We start from the raw sequence: 21270 nt of genomic DNA on the forward strand, positions 1-21270 counted from the left end.
AACAGATAATGAGAAGATGAAAGGGGCAGGACGGCAATTCTAAGCACTTTTATTTTTACAGATGATGGCTTTCATTGAGGAACAAAGCGTCTATTATTTCTCTAATATGGCAACACACAAAGTTACTGTGTACAGAGAACCTAGCTACCTTGTACAAGTTTAATGAAGGTCACAAATGAGGAATACATATGAGGACAATTCTACCTGTTTAGAAAGAGCTATGAAATCAAACATTTTATATGTTTTTTGATCTGTATTATTTTTTATTTTATTTATTTTTTGCTTTTTTTTTTTTTTTTGTCCATTCACAGCTAAATAGGCAGATTCCTTTTCACCAGTGCCGGGATACAGGTTGAGATTCCTTTTCACCAGTGCTGGGATACAGGTTGAGATTCCTTTTCACCAGTGCTGGGATACAGGTTGAGATTCCTTTTCACCAGTGCTGGGATACAGGTTGAGATTCCTTTTCACCAGTGCTGGGATACAGGTTGAGATTCCTTTTCACCAGTGCTGGGATACAGGTTGAGCGTTTCAGAGTCGCTTGCAGTCCATGAGCCCTCTTTAGGGTTGCACATATTGGGTATTTTAAATCATAGTTTCATCACTATTACCAATTAATGTGTAGTTACTTTAAAATGATAATAATGCTTTGTTTTTTTCTTTTTTTGTTTTTTTAATAACAAACCTGTTATACTTGCCTTCTCTGTGTAATGGTTTTGCACAGAGCATCTCCGATCCTCCTCTTCTCGGGTCCCCCACCGGTGCTCCTGGCCTCTCCCCCCTTGAGCAGTGGCTCCAGAACTGCTTCATGCTTGCTCCTGAGCTGCTGTTGTATGTGTCCATATAATACATAGAGCCATAGGCCCGGATACTCGTACCTCGGCGCATAGTTTTGCCGGCGTAGCGTATCGAATATACGCTACGCCGACGTAGCGCAGAGCGGCGAGCACAGTATTCACAAAGCACTTGTTCCCAACGTTGCGCCAGCGTGATGTAAATTCGTCGGCGTAAGCCCGCCTAATTCAAAGTAGGTGGAAGGTGGGCGTGATCCATTTAAATGAAGCGTGACCCCATGCAAATGATGGGCCGAACGAACGGCGCATGTGCCGTCCCGTGGACGCATCCCAGTGCGCATGCTCAGAATCACATCGGAAATACTCCTTAAGATACATTGAATCGCTGCCTACGACGTGAACGTAACCTACGCCCATCCCTATTCACGTACTACTACGTAAACTACCTAAAATACGATGGCTGTTTCCTGGTCCATACCTTAACATGACTTACCCCTGCTTTATGAGGCTTAACTTTACGCCGGACGTAAGCCTTACGCAAACCGTGTATATGATGCGCCGGGCGCAACTACGTTCGTGAATCGCCGTATCTCCCTCATTTGCAATGAGGCGGCCAGCGTAAATATGCGCCCAAGATACGCCGGCGTAGGAAAGTTACGTCGGTCGGAGGTAGCCTATTTTCAGGCGTATCTAGTTCTATGGGTACGGCGCAGAGATACGACGGCGCACATTGATACTTACGCGGCGAATCTCAGGATACGCCAGCATAAGTGCTACGTGAATCCGGGCCATAGAGGTTTTTTTAAAATCGAAGCAGTACTTACCGTTTTAGAGAGCGATCTTCTCCGCCGCTTCCGGGTATGGGCTGCGGGACTGGGCGTTCCTATTTGATTGACAGGCTTCCGACGGTCGCATACATCGCGTCACGATTTTCCCAATGTAGCTGAACGTCGGTGCGCAGGCACCGTATATTGCCGCACCGACGCTCGGCTTCTTTCGGCTACTCGTGACGCGATTTATGCGACCGTCGGAAGCCTGTCGGAAGACTGCCAATCAAATAGGAACGCCCAGTCCCGAAGACCATACCCGTAATAGGCGGAGAAGATCGCTCTCTAAAACGGTAAGTACTGCTTAGATTTAAAAAAAAATACCAGATTCCCCTTGACAAAATGAGCATCAATCTAAGGTTAAAAAAGAAGAACTTTTGAGATAAGATATCAGCAGCATGGGAAACGCATTGTTTTCAGTGTGTCGGTCCACTCATGGACATGCATTGTGGGAAGCCGCGCATTCCCTTTATGCCAGCAATTCATCGGTTTCCCTTAAATGAGAAGTACAGCCAAAGCTGTTTTGGCTGTACTACTCCTGGGGATCACAGGAGAGCTTGTTCATTCTGCACTCCTGTGACCTATTTTCAGCTGTCAGTGGGCTAAAATCCACTGTCAGCTAATATCACTTAGCTGGTCAAGGCTCAGGAAAGCTCCTGACTTTATAGTCGGGATCCACCCAGATGCCTGGACAGGCCGCTGGCTCACCCTCTCAGGGAGTCGCAGGGAGACTGAGCTAGCCACTCCTTCCTCCTCCACAGTCTGGTACTCCTAGGTGGTGCTAGAGGAGCAGAGAGCTGAAGACTGATCACAGCCTCTCTGCTCGCTAAAGACTGAGAACGGAGAGCGATCAGCAGTCTTTGAACACTCAGTTCTCAGTCTTATGCCGGCCACATACACGGTGCAAATTCGCTTGATTCTCCCATCAACACAGACAATGTTGACAGGGTGAATTCCTCCTGCTGAGTCATTGTATTCTTCTGTGGGGACAGCTTCCCAGAAGACAGTGATTATTGCTAGTGGCTATACCAGCCGCTAGCAATAATCACATGTAAGATCCGACAGGCTGATTGATCAATCGATCAGCTTGGTACATTCAGCCTGCCCATACGTGGTTTGAATATATCAACAGAATTGGTTCAGCAGGAACTGGCCGCTATTCGAACTGTCTATGACCGACCTTAGAAGTAGTGAGGACAGTTGAAGCATTGGATTGATGCTGCAACCAACGAGGTGACTATAAATGTTTATTTAAAAAAATTATTAAAATGCTTCTCTTTTAAACTTACAAGTTTCATTTCCTTTTGTTCATTTATGATCTCACTGACAACAATACAGTATAATTTCCCTTTTAAAAGTTGTAAACAGCAGGGGGGTTTCATGGTCTTTCCAGTCATATGATCACTGTGATAGGCTGTAACAATGATCATGTGATCCCATCTTACCAGCTCTTTATTGTTGCTGTGTGACCAGGAGCTTTCGGTGACAGCATGGTCACAGAGCGCTGGGGGGGCACGCAATTAATAATTATTTGCTCCTCTTTATCTTTCTCCTCATCTTGTGGGAATAGCAGTTATCCGATGACAGTCCTCTCATGATGTGGTTACCTTTGCTGAAAAAGAACTTGCTAAAGCAGGGGTCTCCAAACTATGGCTGTAGTTGTATAGGAACTACAATTCCCATCCTGTAAGTGAATGTTAGGCTGCATTCACACCTTGGCGTACCTAATCGCGTTTTGTCCCGCGAATTGCGGCGAAAAATTGCGGCGTTTTGTACCGCGATTTGCGGCGACAAAACGCAGCGATTGTGAATGCAGCCTAACCCCAGGTCCACATCTCCTATGCCGAACGCCGAAGCCGCCTGAAAAAAAGGGTCCGGGACTTGTTTTGAGCTTCAGGCGTTCGGCGTGGAGATGTGAACCATCTCCATAGAGGGCAATGTAAAATCATCCCTCCAGCGTATTAGGGGCTGCTGCGGCGTCGCGCTTCAGGCGTATATACGCCTAGGTGTGAACAGAGCCTTATGCTGCGTACAACAAATGTTCGATGTGGGCTTGTTGTCGGAAATCTGACCGGGTGTAGGCTCCATCAGACATTTGCTGTCGGAATTTCCTGACAACAAAAGTTCTTGTTGGAAATTCCAAACTTCTGTAGCCAATTCCGACGCACAAAAATCTTACGCATGCTTGGAATCAACTCGATGCATGCTCGGAATCGTTGAACTCCATTTTTCTCGGCTCGTCGTAGTTTTGTACGTCACCGCGTTCTTGACGTTCGGAGTTTCCAACAACATTTGTGTGACCGTGTGTATGCAACACAAGTTTGAGCCAACATTCCGTCGGAAGAAAATCCACGATTGTGTTGTCGGAATGGTGTTTGCACTATTTGTATGTATGTATTCACTTTAGCGCTAATCATTTATTTATATATACTTATTATTGTGTTGTCGGAATGTCCGATCGCGTGTACGCGGCATTAGAGTTTTACCACGCCTCATGGGACGTGTAATTCCACAACAGCTGGAGGGCCGTAGTTTGAGATCCCTGTGCTAAAGGATACTTTTTTGTTTTGTGACTTTAAGCTGATCATTTTTTTTTTCCTATGTAGGACGAGGTGGGATCTCCAGGAATAGTGGTGGGTGTGTCTGTGGATGGTGAAACTGTTTGGACAGAAGGTAAGTGTGTCTGGATTACTACTCTTTTAATTCATGAATGATCTGCACATTATGTAACAGCTGATAGTCTGGAGACAAATCTCATTAGTCCCTTTGTTTGCACAAAACACAATTTCAAGAACGTTTTCTGTTATGAAAACTGACTGCTTAAAAAAAAAAAAAGCTACACAAAGCTCATTTGTTTTCATGCTGGTGTGTCTTGGGAGCTCAGATAAAGATAGTTTGCACTTATAGTATCTAATATTTCATATTTAGTTTGGTTGCAGAAATGTGTCATTGTCCTGATCAGATATTTATGTTGTCAGTGTAAATACTTATAAATCCATGTTATAATGGTTTCATTTATTTTCCCCAGCCAGTGACATTTGACGTACTTTGCTTTTGAAAGAAAAGTGATGTGCGCTATATTGTCATGTTTTAAAGACATTCTGAGACAATGGGGTTGATTTACTTAAAGGGGTTGTAAAGGAAAAAATTTTCATAATAAGCATCCTTTACCTGCAGACATTCCTCTTTTCACTTCCTCATTATTCGTTTTTGCTCAGAAGTTGCTCTATTTCTTCTGTTTTGTTCACTTCCTGCTTGTCTGATTTTATTGACCACCGTGAAGGGAGGCTTTACTGCGGTGGTCAGTGATTTGCTCACCCCCTCCTGGGAACTACATCTGTACGTGTTAGAGACTTCAACGAGGTGTGAATTACTGGGTGTGCCGCAATTCATACTGGGAAATGTAGTTCTTACATGAACGAGCGCCGCAAACCAGGAAGTGAATGAGAAAACAAACTAGAACGCCGGAGGTGATAGAGATGAAGGAATTTAATAGGTATTTACTCGTTTTTTTAACAGAATCATTTTCAGCCATATCTGTGCAGCGTCTCCCTGTAGTATTATCAATGGATGAAGGAGATTACGCATTACTAGCATTCGACAATTTTAGTTTATTATTTGTTCTGTTCTTCTGCACACATACTGTACATTCATATAGATTTATACACACATATGCTCACATACTGTGTACACAGTCAAACATACATTGATACAGACCTATCACAGGCGCTTCTCTGCAGTCTTGGGCGTGAGCAGAGTAAATAGGGAGTACTCAATTTTTTGCTTCTGTTGCAGTCAGAAATTTTGTATGACGGGGCCTTCCCTGCTACATCGTAGCATGGCTCCCTCCCTAGGACACACAAGAATGCCCCTTTAATGTATCACTACTCATAGCTCATACAGCCAGATGTCTGCAGTAGGAAATAATCAACCTGTTGCTTGCTCTTACTTGCACCGCTCCTAATGTCTGCAGCCTATTTCAATATTGATGACCCCTAAATGTATTCATGTAGCCCCAAATAAGGTCATGACTTATGGGATACAAACATTGCACTTATGACAAGAATTCCAAAGCTCCTTCACTAAGAGATCACGATTTAGATGATTTATAAAAATCCATAAAATAACATACATCGCATTGCATCCTGTACTCTGTTCCCATAGGGCTTGGGTTTGCTGATGTGGAGAACCGGATTCCGTGTTCAGCAGACAGTGTCATGCGTGTAGCCAGTATCAGCAAGTCTTTTACTATGACGGCAGTGGCCAAGCTATGGGAGGAGGGTCGGCTAGATCTAGACGCACCAGTGCAGAAGTATGTACCGGAGTTCCCAGAAAAGGAGTTTGATGGTGAAAAGGTGTGAAAAGTCACAAGGATTTATTCTCATTGCAATAATGTTGGAGCTTCTCAAATTTGCTAACTTTTGCCAGTCAATCATATTTTGTATAGGGCAGAAGTATATTTTTAATATAAGAATATCATATAAATTAATATTGAAATGGTTATACTGATGGGTAACAAGACTCTGTTGCTTTGCTCATTTGGGGCAAAGTGAGCGTCTCGTAAAAGAACAATCCCTTTTTGTCATTGTCACTTTCGGCACGTTGTTCTTCTTCTATTCTTTTGTTCAGTTGGAGTCATACCCTGTGTAAGCTTGTAAGCTCTGTGTTGGGCGACGTTAAAGCTGATTTGATGAAGACAACACCTCCCTCTTGTTCAGGCCCAAACATTACATACTGGGAGGAGGTTTTTATGATCACTTGTACATATGTAAAGTGGATATATAAAGTTTAAGCACCCCTGGTAAAATTCCAGCTTTCAGTGATGTAAAAAAATGAGACAAAGATAAATAATTTCAGAACTTCTTCCACCTTTTAGACCCCTTTCACACTGGGATGTTTTTCAGGTGCTTTTGGGCTAAAAAGAGCACCTGTAAAGCACCTGAAAAACGCCTCCTCGGCAGCCCCAGTGTGAGTGCCCGAGTGCTTACTTACTGGGGCGGTGTGCTTGCAGTATGTTAGAAAAAGTCTTGCAAGAGGCATCTTTCCTCCACCGCCCCTGCCATTGAAATCAATGGGCACCGCTGCCAAAGCGCCTGAAAAGCAGCCCCAGAGCATGATGCTGCCACCACCATGCTTCACTGTGGGTATGGTGTTCTTTTGGTGATATGCAGTGTTGTTTTTGCGACAAAAATTTATTTTGTAATTATGGCCAAAAAGTTCAACCTTTGGTTTATCCAAACATAACATACAGTATTTTCACACATGCTTTTGAGAGACTTTGGATGTGCTTTTGCAGAATTTAGCCTGGGCTTGGATGTTTTTCTTAAGAAAAGTCTTCCGTCTTGCCACTCCACCCCAGACATATGAAGAATATGGGAGATTGGTGTCACCTGTACCACACAGCCAGTACTTGCCAGATATTCCTGCAGCTCCTTTAATGTTGCTGTAGGCCTCTTGGCATCCTCCTTGACCAATTTTTCTCTTGTCTTTTCATCAATTTTGGAGGGACGTCCAAATCTTGGTAATGTCACAGTTGTGCCATATTTTCTTTACTTGATGATGACTGTCTTCACTGTGTTAAATGGTATATCTAATGCCTTGGAAATTCTTTTGTACCCTTCTTCTGACTGATACTATTTAACAATGAGATCCCTCTGATGCTTTGGAAGCTCTCGGCAGACCATGGCTTTTGCTGTAGGATGTGTCTAAGAAAATGTCAGGAAAGACCTACTAGAACAGCTGAACTTTATTTGGGGTTAATCAGAGGCACTTTAACCACTTTCATACTGGGTCTTTTCTGGAACTTTTTGTTTACAAGTTTAAATTAGTATTTTTTGCTAGAAAATTACTCGGAGCCCCCAAACATTTATTTATTTCTTTAGCAGAGACTCTAGGGAATAAAAATCCCCTTAAGCTTGAAATAAAAAAAAATAGAAATAACCTGTCTCAGCCTTTTCCAGAAGTGTCCTCGGCATTGTTTACTTCTGCCGGGCCTGACGTGACATCATAACGTCGCGCCAGGGCCTTCGAGGGTCATGGAGATAACTGGGGACCATCTGGTCAACAGAAATCTCTATGCTCAACTTCTGGCGGTGACCAATTCATTCTCTGGGTCGCCAATCACACAGGGAAAGCTGGTAGAAGCACCGGAGGGGCGGTGTCCCCTCGTCCCGCCTGTAAGAATGATCACCCCCCCCCCTATGATTAAGGTCAAAGGCAGAGCTGCGCTGTTGTAAGCTAAAATGTGACACTAGTGACAAAGTGCTAGATAAATATCAATTAAAATTATGAAACACCGACAAGAAGGGGTTAATTCCTAAATTAGGTAGAAACTTGAAAATTATCAAGTGAATAAATAGCAGTCCGTGTGAACAAACCAAAAAAATTCTTAGGAATACCATTAACAATAACGTCAATCGTAAAAAAAATGTGAATATATTAAAAAATACTAATGCAGAGTGTCCATATAGACTTAAATATCCCCAGTGTTCAACGAATCCAATAGTCCAGGAAAAAGTGCTGACAGGATAGTGCCTCCACCAAACAAAAACACTGCCGCTTACCAGATGGATGTGATCTCTAATTATAGGAGATCAATATGTGCATATGGTGGATATCCCAGCCTGCGGTCTCTATTGGTAGCATAAATCCCTCAGTGTAGTTCAATATTGCATAGAAGATATCTCAAACATGTAGCAATTCAGGATGCACCACATAAAAAAAAAAAAGGAAGGAACTGGTATAACGTAAAACCATTACATTTTTTTTATTTTATTTTAATAAGTAACATAAAAATGCACACTTGCATCGAAGAAGTGAGATAAGGCATATAATACAATCGAGCCGGCCGGCTCTTCAATTTAGCAGCCCGTATCTTCCGGGTCTGGCGAACAACGCGGTGACGTCAGAACGCCGTTCCTCCCAAAGTTTCGTCACTAGAGGGACGTGGTCACGGGATCCCTCGAGTGACGAAACGTTGGGAGGAACGACGTTCTGATGTCACCGCGTTGTGCGCCAGACCCAGAAGATAGGGGCTGCTGAATTGAAGAGTCGAATGGCTCGATTGTATTTTAAATGCCTTATCTCACTTCTTCGATGTAAGTGTGCATTTTTATGTTACTTATTAAAATAAAATAAAATTTTTTATGGTTTTACGCTATGCCAGTCCCTTTTTTTTTTTTTTTTTTTTTTTTATGTGGTGCATCCTGAATTGCTACGTTGCTTGAGACATCTTCTATGCAATATTGAACTACACTGAGGAATTTATGCTACCAATGGAGACCCCAGGCTGGGATATCAACCATATGCGCATTTTGATCTCCTATAATTGGAGATCACATCCATCTGGTAAGCGGCAGTGTTTTTGTTTGGTGGAGGCACTATCCTGTCAGCACTTTTTCCTGGATTATTGGATTCGTTGAACACTGGGGATATTTAAGTTTATATGGACACTTTGCATTAGTATTTTTTAATATATTCACATTTTTTTTTTTTTTTTTACCTTTGACGTTATTGTTAATGGTATTCCTAAGAATTCTTTTGGTTTGTTCACACGGACTGCTATTTATTCACTTGATCATTTTCAGGTTTCTACCTAATTTAGGAATTAACCCCTTCTTGTTATCTTATTGAGGTTTTACAGATATAATTTTTTTTTCACTCAGTCGATGTTATATCATTTTAATTGACATTTATCTAGCACTTCATTGTCACTAGTGTCACATTTTAGCTTACAACAGCGCAGCTCTTCCTTTGACCATTATTATTAGTGTTTGTATAACATTTTTAGTTCCTGCTTTACTATTTATCGAATTAGCGCAGTACACCCCTCTTCTTCCCCATAATTAAGGGGCTGAACTGCCATTATGATTGTATTCTTACACTGCAGAGAATCACGGGCTGAAAAAAATGATATTTGAATGATGTCTGCAGCTGCAGGCATCATTCAGATATCCCCCCTCAAAGTCAAAGACGTCATATGATGTCCTTGGGCTGGAAGTGGGTTTAAATGATGGCAGGCGTGTACTGACTCCTTTTTACCATGAGTTTGAATGTGATTGCTTAAGGCCCATTTCACACTACCGCAACTTCAAAGTCATGTGGTTTTTCTGCAATTTTACGAACGCGATTTTAGGGAATGCCTGTGTAAACTTGAGGTCTATGGCCTCAATTCGCATCAAAATCGAGCCAAAGTAGTACAGGGACTACTTTTGAAGTCGGTTCGACTTGAAGTTGCACATATATGAATGGCACTCTTTGGAACTCATGGGGTATGACTTGACATGAGACTTTGCAGTCCCAAGTCGCAGGACAAGTCGCACAAGTGTGAAAGGGGCCTAATTCTGACACGGCTACATCCCCAGTTAAAAGTGGGTGTGCACACTTATGCAACCACATTATTATTTTATTTCTATTGTTTTTTACTTCCCCCTGCAGCCAGAATTGCATATATATACTTGATCCTGCACACAGCTGCTACAAGTGCTACAGGGCGGTTGAACAAGCTGATGTTAGAAGCTGATTGGCTCCCATGCACAGCTGATGGAAAGTAGTATAAGCTTTCAGTCTTTGATAGAGAGAGAGGCAAAAGGTAAATCCTGTGTGTGCTTTATAGTTGTGCCTCATGCCCCGAACACACAAACGGTTTTCCTGGCGGTCCACCGGGAAAACCAAGGGGAAAGTCGAGAACCTGTTCGGCAGCTTTCCCCCCCCTACACACGGCCGGTTTTCCTGGCAGCAAAACTGCCATGAGAGCTTTGGCCGGGAATCCCGGCCGTGTGTATGCTCCATCGCAGTGTTTCTCATAGGAAAACTGCTGGGAAAAAGACAGCCGGGAATCCCGGCAGGAAAAAAAAAACATGTTCTCATTTTTTCCGCCAGGATTCCCAGCGGTTTTACTGTCGGGAAAACTGCCATGGAGCATACACACGGCCAATTTTCCCCTGCCAAAAGCTGTTATGGCAGTTTTCCTGAAGGGGAAACTGGTCGTGTGTACGAGGCATAGCTGGCGTTTCTTGTCCAGATGCTGTAAAGGACATTGCTGTAATTTAGACTTCCTATTTCCCTTCTGCTAGATATTTTCATTTTACCTGTCACACTGTACACTTTTCCACATTGCTGGAAAGCAAGGCCACGTTTTCAGTTCATTATGTGGAACCTTTTTCCTCCACGGTGTATCATTCATGCAATGAGCTGTAATGCAACCAACCAAAGATCACTTTTCTTGTGTTCCTGCTGTAATGTCTGAAATATGTACGATTATCTTCATGGGAAGCTGTCCGCTGTCCACTGTTCCTCATACTGTTTTGTATCATTTATTGTTGGCATTGTATGCCCTTGATGTCCATGTTTCATATGTAAAGCCATATGTCATGCGTTTTCCAAGTTGACATTAATATGTACCTTTTAAATATTCATCCTAGTTATGTTGTTCTATGCACAGCTCCATTGTTTCGGAGAGCCACCACACATTGTTTCATGTCATTAAACATGTTTTCCTTTTATATAATCCCACCCTGTCCGGATCCTCATTTAAAGTCCCAATCTCCTTGCTTTTCTAATTAATTAGAACTACCAAGTTTGTTGCTTGTATGTCTATGTGCAGTATGTAGGTTCTAGTTTGTATTTACTAAATGTTGGCTTGTATCATAGGTGTCAATAACAACAAGGTTGTTGGCCTCTCACCTAAGTGGGATCAGACACTATGACAAGGACATCCAGAAAATCAGGAAAAGAACTGCAAAAAAAAATTCTAAGGCTGTAACTTCCTCAGAGAGCAGCACAGAGAAAGAGCGGTGTGATAATACTGGACGGAGTAAAGCGGAAGAACAAGGCAAGACCAAGGAAGCGGGCTGCAGAAAATCCAAGAAGGCTATAGCTCTTGATCCAGAAGAGTTTTATATCAAGGACAAATTTGACAGTGTGATAGATTCCTTGGAGCTCTTTAAAAATGATCCTTTGGTGTTTAAGCCAGGTATGTATGGTGTAATGAAGTGTCCAGTACTATACATAAAAGCTGTTTTTTGTTTTTTCTGTAGAACAGGATTACAGGGTCCAACTACACAAATGTACATGTGTTATGCGATTTTTGTGTACAATACTATATTTTTTGTTACCAGGGAACAAAATGATTGGGAAGGTTATATAATGAATACGTGTGTGTGTGTTTGTGTATGTGTGTGATATATGTGTAATATAATACACAAACATACATACACATATATATATACACACACACAGTGGGCCGGATTCAAAGAGATTTGCGCATTTATTACGGAGGCGCAGGGCAACGATTTTGCCCTGCGCCCCCGCAATTTTTTTGTGCTGCCCTCGATTCACGGAGCATAAGCTCCGTAAATTGCGCGGGCGCGCCGGCAAAATGCGCAAGAGCACGCAATTTAAATGATCCCGTAGGGGGCGGGAATCATTTAAATTAGGCGCGTTCCCGCGCCGAGCGTAGAGCGCATGCTCCGTCGGGAAAGTTTCCCGACGTGCATTGCGGCGAATGACGTCGCAAGGACGTCATTTGCTTCAAAGTAAACGTGAATGGCGTCCAGCGCCATTCAGGATTCACTTACGCAAACTACGTAAAATTCAAATTTTGCGACGCGGGAACGACGGGTATACGTAACATGGGCAGCCTTGCGCGAAAACCGCTGTACGTAAACGACGTAAATTGCGTACGCAGGGCTCGCGCAACGTTGTGAATCGGTGTTGGTATGCAATTTGCATACTATACACTGAGCACAACGGGAACGCCACCTAGCGGCCATCGCTAGAATGCAGCCTAAGATATGCGGGCATAAGAGCCTTATGCCGCGCAGATCTTGGGCTGCAGTCGGCGTAACGAGGTTCCTGAATCAGGAGCACTCGTTACGCCGGGGCAAGTAAGCAATTGCGCTGTGCAACCTATGGTTACACAGGCGCAATTGCTTCTTGAATCCACCCCAGTGTGTGTAAGTCGACTTTTTCAGCACATTTTTTTTTCTGCTGAAAAAGCCCCCCTCGGCTTATACTCGAGTGATGGTCTGTCATTCAGTCTTAACTTTTCGGTGGGCATCCACTGTAACAAAGCCCCCGTCCGTGATAGACTGAACACTGATACAATGCAATGCTGGGAAACTGAATCAGTGTTCCGTCTATCACGGAAGAGGAGGAGGCAGGGCTTTGTTACATTGGACGGCCCCTGAACAGTTAAGATTGCATTACACAGCAAGAGACCGTAATCAAAGGCACAGTGAGGCTGCAGGTGGGCACAGTGAGGCTGCAGGTGGGCACAGTGAGGCTGCAGATGGGCATTGTTTACCAGTAGCTGCTGCATTTCCCACCCTAAGCTTATGCTCCAGTATACTGCCTGTGATTGATGGCCTCAGCTTTGCATGTTTTCCTATAAGATTTGATGGGGGGGGGTGTTATTCCCTTGGGTCCTCACCCACCGCTCCCCTTTGAGCTGTGCAGTGTGTGAAGTCAGATCCCCTCCACCTGCCTCTGGAAGCTCAGAAATGCTGTGTAAATTCTGGACATTGAACTGATGTAGAGGAGAGAGGGCTGCAGATAAAATAGGTATTACTGTATGTAAGAGGATTTGTTTTATCTCCGTGTATCACCTGAGGCTAGTCACTGGGTAAGGGTTTACAACCACTTTAAAGGGAAACTCTCAATCAACATTGACTATTTGAAATCCTTACGCTAGTCGCATTGGTAAACAGAAAGGTATATATTTGTTTTAAACTTTATATTTATTTATTTTACATTTTTCCAGCTACTTCCTGGTTTCCATGCCTAGGCAAATGTCATACATCCCAGTCTTGAGAGGGGATGGGTGGTTTTCTCAGCTAAGCCCCATCTCCTGCATGCATGCCTGAGCTAAGGGCAGATGGGTTCCAGGAAGTAAATGATGCATGAATCATCTGGCCTTACTCAAGATGGCCATGCCCAAAAACGCTACTGGTGTTTTTCAAATTAATTTCTCAGAAGAATAAAGCATGGAGACATGGATGAATGGGGGAGATTTACTTTAAATATAAAAAAATTATTAACCACTTCAGCCCTGGATCATTTTGCTGGTCAATTGCTTTAACTGACAATTGCGCGGTCGTGCGACGTGGCTCCTAAACAAAATTGGCGTCCTTTTTTTCCCCACAAATAGAGCTTTCTTTTGGTGGTATTTGATCACCTCTGTGGTTTTTATTTTTTGCGCTATGAACAAAAATAGAGCTACAATTTTTTGAAAAAAAATGAATACTTTTTGCTGTAATAAATATCCCCAAATATATGTTTAGGCCGATATTCTTCTACATATTTTTCTTTAAAAAAATTGCAATAAGCGTTTATTGATTGGTTTGCGCAAAAGTTATAGCAAAAGTTATAGACCCGGATTCACATACATCAGCGCATATTTATGCGGGCGTAGCGTATCTAATATACGCTACGCCAACGCAGCGCACAGAGGCAAGCACTGGATTCACCAAGCACTCGCTCTTAAAGATACACTCGGTTTTCTCGGCGTAAGCCAGCGTAGGTGGAAGTGGGCGTGAGCCATACTAATGAGACGTGACCCCATGCAAATGATGGGGCAAGTGCCATAGAAGTACTTAAAATGAACGGCGCATGTGCTGTCCCGTGGCCGCATCCCTGTGCGCATGCTCAGAATCACGTTGGAACTACTCCCTAAGATACGACGGATCACTGCCTACGACGTGAACGTAACCTACGCCCAGCCCTATTCATGTACTACGTAAACAACATAAAATATGGCGGCTGTGTTCCCTGGTCCATATCTTGGCATGAGTGCGCCTCATATATGGGGAATAACTTTACGCCGGACGTACGACTTACGCAAACCGCGTATGTTATGCGCCGGGCGCAAGTACGTTTGTGAATCGGCGTATCTCCCTCATTTGCATATGTGCATAGAAAATCAATGGTACGGCAAATGCGCCCAGCGTAAATATGCGCCCACGATACGACAGCGTAGGCAAGTTACGTCGGTCGTAAGAAGCCTATTTTTAGGCGTATCTCAGATTGTGGGCACGGCGCACAGATACGACGGCGCATAGTTATACTTACGCGGCGTATCTCGAGATACGTCGGCGTAAGTGCTTTGTGAATCCGGGCCATAGCGTCTACAAAATAGGGGATAGTTTTATGGCATTTTTATTAATATTTATTTTTACTAGTAATGGCGGCGATCTGCGATTTTTATCGGTACTGCGACCTTATGGCGGACACTTTTGACACATTTTTGGGACCATTGGCATTTTTATAGCGATCAGTGCTATAAAAATGCATTGATAACTGTAAAAATGTCACTGGCAGGGAAGGGGTTAATTATGTTCCCTGGGTGTGTTCTAACTGAAGGGGGGTGGGACTGACTTGGGGAAATGACAGATCGCTGTTCATACATTGTATGAACATACGATCAGTCATTTCTCCTCCTGAAAGGACTGTGAGCTGTGTGTTTACACACACACAGCTCCCGTTTCTCGCTCTGTAACAAGCGATCGCGGGTGCCCAGCGGTGATCGCGGCCGCCGGCACCAGGCGCGCGCCCCTAGTGGCTGAAATGCAAAATCGCGTAATATTATGTGATTTTGCGCAGCCGAGCCGACCTGCCGCCGTAAAACTACGGTGGGCGGTCAGCAAGCGGTTAAATAGTGTTATTGGTGTTCAGATGCAGTGTAGTTTCATTTCAATGTGTAATAGACACTAGTGGCACTGCCCTCACCATGGAAATTATTGCACAGTGATTACATCTATTTTCAAATGATTTCTAGAAGTACACATAAATACGTTTTTGTGTCTTTTTTTTTTTTTTTTGACCCACGTTTTAGTAAGTGTCTGCATATTTTCTGGAAAACAGTCTTTAATAATAGCATGTTTGTTCATGATTCAGCTACATAAAATAAATGAAAACTGGTAATTTGTAGTTAAATCATGGGCACGTGTCTGGCTACCGTCTTTTGAATGTGTATACATTTTTTTTTTTTTTTTTTAACAATAACCACAAAGAACAGTTTTTGTTTGAACCAGAAAACAAAACCTGAGCTTATCATCACTGTTATGGCTTTATGACTTTTTCCAAGAAAGTGTGGGTAGGGTGATCTATGGTGTGTCTCTAAAGGCTGCGCCCATATGGCCCAGTCATGGTGCTTTGCTCAGGTGCCATGTGACAGGGTAGAGTTACTTTATAGTGTGTGGCTTTGAAGACCTGCATGCCACTAACTGGCCTCAAAGTTGATCAGCTTGGGTCTTGCCTCATAATCGGCAAATAAAATATCAGCTGGCAGCTAGTAACCACAATCTTAAGTTTTAATACATCTGTCGTTTTATAACATGCAGTAAAGGGATGGCTGGCATCCAACATGTGTTTATTTACCATGTACAGTACATTGGTACTGTTTGGTTATTCAATGAACTACTTATTAGAATCTAAGACTGAGCTTTTCTGAATTCTTTTTAAAATCTAGAATGTCATTACAAGTATAAATTGATCACAAAGGTCTTTTAAAAGTTGTACATGTTCTGGTAATAGGCCAGATGGTGAATGTTGCTACCGTTATCGGTTGTATTTTGTGTACCTTCATAGGTAATGCAAGGGACGGTGGTCACTTTAGCACCTGTATTTCTCACCTAGTTTATGCTTTGCAAGAGCAGCTTCTGAGACCTACAAATGGACCTGCTCCTATAGCTTTTCAATAGATTGTTTCTCTTTTGTTACAGATTCTAACCCCAAAACACATTTATATCCCTTGTTTCCTGATATTTCTTTCATTCTGCACATGTGTGTTCATTTTTAAGCCTGTTCCTTTCCACTCCAGGGACACAGTTCCTGTATTCTACCCATGCGTGGACTTTACTAAGCGCTGTGGTTGAACGTGCCTCTGGAAAAAAGTTTGTGGATTACATGATGCAGATGTTCCGGGATCTGGGCATGAAGAATACTGTGGCTGAGGAACATGAGCCTATTATATACAACAGAGCCAGGTAATACCATACTGTATAGAAAACATAAATGAGGAAGGGTAGTGTTTAAAAAGAGAGTACAATTTCTAAAAATTCTTTCTATGTACCTTTTTTAAAGACATTTGATGTAGTATTGATCCTTTTTTTTTTTCTGGTAGGCTTCTTTTATATCAGGGATAGGCAACCTTTCAGAGGTTGAGATATACCTGGACAACATGAAGTAAAGCAAAGATTCTCAGGGGGCAGGCGGGCGGAGGGGGGGCATGCACATCATTCAAGCTCTCAATAAAAAGACAGCATGAAGAACACATAGGGCTAGATTCAGCAAGAATTTACGCTGGCGTATCTATAGATACACAGTGTAAATTCAAAGCTGCACCGGCGTATCTTCTTTCTGTATTCAGAAAGCAAGATACGCCGAAATTAGGCTAAGATCCGACTGGCGTAAGTCTCTTACGCCGTCGTATCTTAGGATGCATATTTACGCTGGCCGCTAGGTGACGCTGCCGTCGAGTTCATCGTAGAATATGCAAATAAGCTGGATACGCCGATTCAGAAACGTACGTGCGCCCGGCGGATTTTTTTACGTCGTTTGCGTAAGGCTTTTTCCGGCGTAACGTTACTCCTGCTTTATGAGGCATAGCCAATGTTAAGTATGGACGTCGTTCCCGTGTCGAATTTTAAAAATTTACGGCATTTGCGTAAGTCGTTCGCGAATAGGGCTTTGCGTAAATTACGTTCACGTCCAAAGCATTGACTATTTGCGACGTGATTAGGAGCATGCGCACTAGGATACGTTCACGACAGGCGCATGCGCCGTTCGTGAGAAACTTAATTTACGTGGGGTCATGTTTTATTTACATAAAACACGCCCACCTCCTGACAATTTGAATTTGGCGCGCTTACGCCAGCAGATTTACGCTACGCCGCCGCAACTTACGGAGCAAGTGCTTTGTGAACAATGCACTTGCCTGTCTAAGTTGCAGAGGCGTAGCGTAAATAGGATACGCTACGCCCGCATAACCTTACGTCCCCCTACCTGAATCTAGCCCATTGTGTGTTGCAGTAGTGTAATTTGCCCCCGTTCATGTCACCCTCACACAGTAGTGCCCTCTGCCCCCCTTCACATCACCCCCAACAGTAGTGGCCTCTGCCCCCCTTTATATTACCCCTAACAGTAGCGTCTTCTGTCCCCTGCACATCACCCTCCCACTGTAGTGTTCTCTGACCCTTCACATCACACCCTCTACTGTAGTGTCCTCTACCCCCCCCCCCCCCCTCCCACCATAGTAGTATCTGTACCCCCCAATGCAGTGTCCTCTGCCCCCCCCCTCCCATCATAGTAGTGTCTGTACCCCCCAATGCAGTGTCCTCTGTACTCCCTTCACATCACCCCCCTCCAAAGCAGTGTTCTCTACCTCCCTGTCCCCCAAAGCAGTGTTGTCTGTCTATTTCTCACACAAAATCCCCCCCCCCCCCACTGTAGTGTGCTCTGTGCCCTCTCCAACAGTGTCTCCTCTGTCCCACACATGCACGCACGCACATGGGCACACACATCGCTGTGTAGGTAGCACTACCTACCTGCCCGCATGTGTACAGCAGAGATTGGGAGATGGCATAGTGCTGGGTGGAAGGCAGAAGTAGGGGCTGTTGGAGTTAACATAATGGCAAGCTGGTGATTGGTTGCTAGGATCGCCTAGTAACCAATCACTGAGGTGGCTCCGGCCCTCCATCCAGTACTATGATGCTCTCCACTCTCTGCAGAGAACATCCAGGGTTAAATTGACAACCCTCTACAGCAGAGGTGGGCAAACTACGGCCCGCGGGCCGTATACGGCCCGGCGGACCTTTTAATCCGGCCCCCGGGCGGATCACTAGAAATAGCATTGTAGTGGACGGCCGTGGCGGAACTACTGCCATAGCGACCCACGCGGGCGCTATGGGTCCCGCAGCTGAGTGAGGTTCGGGGGGGCCCGCAGTCCGATATTTGTTTATGACCGGGCCGCACAGCGGGAGGTAAGCGGGGACCGCGGCCTGGAGAGGGTTAACACAGGCCGCGGTCACCGCTTACCTCCCTTTATGCGGCTGTGCCTGTGTCTCCTCTAGTCTCCAGGCTCTCCTGCCCAATGTCATCTATCATCAGAGCAGGGCTGGGAGAAGCCGGAGAAACTCAACAGCATGAGTGCTGTGCAGGGATCCGTGGTTGCTAGGAAGCAGGTCGGATCCAATCAAAACAGCTATTGCTGTCCCCGCACACGCTCTGCTGCCTGCAGTAGCTAGGCAATGCCGACGCTGCCAGGGCTGGGGCCGCTGATGACGTATGACGTCTGGAGACCCCGCCCACCCAGACAGATTACGTCCATTCAAAAAACAACAGGAGGGAGGAAGACACGTGTGAAGTGAAGCCATCAGATCGGGAGACAAGTAAAGGAGACACAGAAGAAGCAAAACAGGTAAACGAGAAAGGGGGTAATGGAGGAGGAGACAGGAAAGTGTAAATCGATAAAGATGAATGGTGGCACTGGCAAAAAGGAGATAAAAAAGGGGGAAGAAGAGGGAAGAACAGATAGAAAAAAAAGGGGACTATATAAAGAGAAAAATAAGGAAAACAGAAAAGCAGAGGAAAATAAGAGAAAAATACGAGTGAAAAATAAAAAGATGATAGAGAAATGAGAATAGGAAAAAAGGAAGAAATGAATGGGAACAGGAGACAAATTAAGAGGATAAGGTACAACTGAGAAAAATGTATGAAAATAAACTTTAAAAAAAAAAACTGGTGGCACACTGGCAGCAATTGATGGCACACTGGTGGCACACTGGCAGCAATTGATGGCACACTGGCAGCAATTGATGGCACAATGGCAGCAATTGATGGCACACTGGCAGCAATTGATGGCACACTGGTGGCACACTGACAGCAATTGATGGCACACTGACAGCAATTGATGGCACACTGGTGGCACACTGGCAGCAATTGATGGCACACTGGCAGCAATTGATGGCACACTGGTTTATGTATGTCTTAGTGATTAACATCACAACTTCATTGATTTGAAATTGGACCCTTATTTTTTGTATGATTTTTGCTTTTGCTCATCACTGCCACACACATGCAGCCATGCATTGCACATGTGTGGCAGTAATGAGCAAAACTAAAAATCATACAAAAAATCATACGAAAAAAAGCTATCAATGAAGTTGTGATGTGAATCAATCACTAAGACAATAAGACATACATAAACCATCATTTTCACTAATATGAGTCACAAATAGTGAAAAATGTTCATTGTTTTGGGAAATTTTGTTTAATAAATTTTTTTTTCTTGTAAGGCAACCTCACTTTTTCATTGTTTAACTATAACAAGTACTTGTACCAGTTGTCCAACAATGATATTTACTGCTTTTTATAAAGAAATACAATTGATTTTATGCAGTATTGAGTTTAGCCTTTTGGCCCGGCCCTCCAAAATATTTTTAGTTTCTCATGTGGCCCCATCGAAAAAATAATTGCCCACCCCTGCTCTACAGTGTAGTGGAGCCTGACTAGCACCCAATGTGCCATTTCCTTTCCATTCCTAGTCCTGCTGTGCAGAGGACTATGTGGAGCTATTTATAGACAGACACAGTTACTTACACTGTCTGTATTTAATTATTATACGTATAACTTGATTAAATTGCCATCTTTTACTCTCCCAGGAGTTCAGCTTTAATATTTTCTTAAAGAGAGCAGCTTACATGTTTGTAAATGATGCAAATACATTTAGGAAAAGGGCAGCAATAAGGAGCATTAACCATTAATACAGGGACACTTGTGATGTTTCAACAATGTTTGTGACAATATACTTAAAGATGGGGAAATGCGCATTTTTTCCAAACTGAGCCTCTGGCAAGACAGAAAAACAGGTAATTTTATGGTGAAAAATATAAGGAAAGTACCAAAATTAAAGGAATCGTATGAATGAAATGTGAGGTATGGTCTGACAGTGTATGTAAAGCCTGGTACACACTATAAGGTGTTTTTTGTTTGTTTAACTTAGCAGGTTGATCGAATTAAAATGAAGGAGCTTGGGATAAGCTCGCTATACTAACTATGCGATGTTAGTACAGCGATCTATCCACTGGGCTATTGTGTTCTGACAGGGGGACTGGCTGCCAGTGCTGATTGGATGCTGGTTTTCCAGCATGCCTGTTTGACAGAAGCCTGTGTGTACCAGGCTGAAATTATTTAAAAAGTGAATGATGACAAAAAAGTAGTGCTGAGCAGAGAGAGAGAGAGTTTAACTCCTTCAGACCAACCGTATGCAAATATGCAGCCCCACTGCACTGGGCTTTTTCTGAGGGGCCACATATTTGCGTAACCCCCTTTGTGCAGGGCGCGCTCCTAGCATGGGGACTTACCGAGACCCCCGGGCCCCATTCTAATGATTGGGACCCAGAATGGCCGATTTCAGATTACCTGATCGCTGTGATGACCTCTGATTGGCTGTCACAGTGATCAGTCACATGATTTTTTTTATTTTTAATTGGTATCTGTGTCGGTGTGTTTGAGTGCCAGTTCACACTTGTGCGAGTTGATACCGAATGCGATGCGCTAAACACAAACTAGATTCGCATGTCATCCAAAAAGTAATTGTTTTCAATGATGGTGGTTCACATCTATGCGTTGCGATTCCTCTCCAAATGCGA

The 21270-nt window shown here is 43.7% G+C and overlaps 1 protein-coding gene across 1 annotated transcript in view; it reads left to right on the top strand.

Moving 5' to 3' along the window:
* Window positions 1-21270, top strand: part of LACTB (lactamase beta) — a 64752-nt gene that overhangs the window by 11371 nt on the left and 32111 nt on the right. Inside the window, exons 2-5 of the mRNA XM_040343071.1 lie at window positions 4228-4294; window positions 5786-5976; window positions 11273-11594; window positions 16440-16605. Coding sequence (XP_040199005.1) covers window positions 4228-4294; window positions 5786-5976; window positions 11273-11594; window positions 16440-16605 — 746 coding nt within the window. The remainder of the gene's footprint in view (window positions 1-4227; window positions 4295-5785; window positions 5977-11272; window positions 11595-16439; window positions 16606-21270) is intronic.

Source organism: Rana temporaria, chromosome 3 (assembly GCF_905171775.1).
Source record: "Rana temporaria chromosome 3, aRanTem1.1, whole genome shotgun sequence".
Classification (NCBI taxonomy): domain Eukaryota; kingdom Metazoa; phylum Chordata; class Amphibia; order Anura; family Ranidae; genus Rana; species Rana temporaria.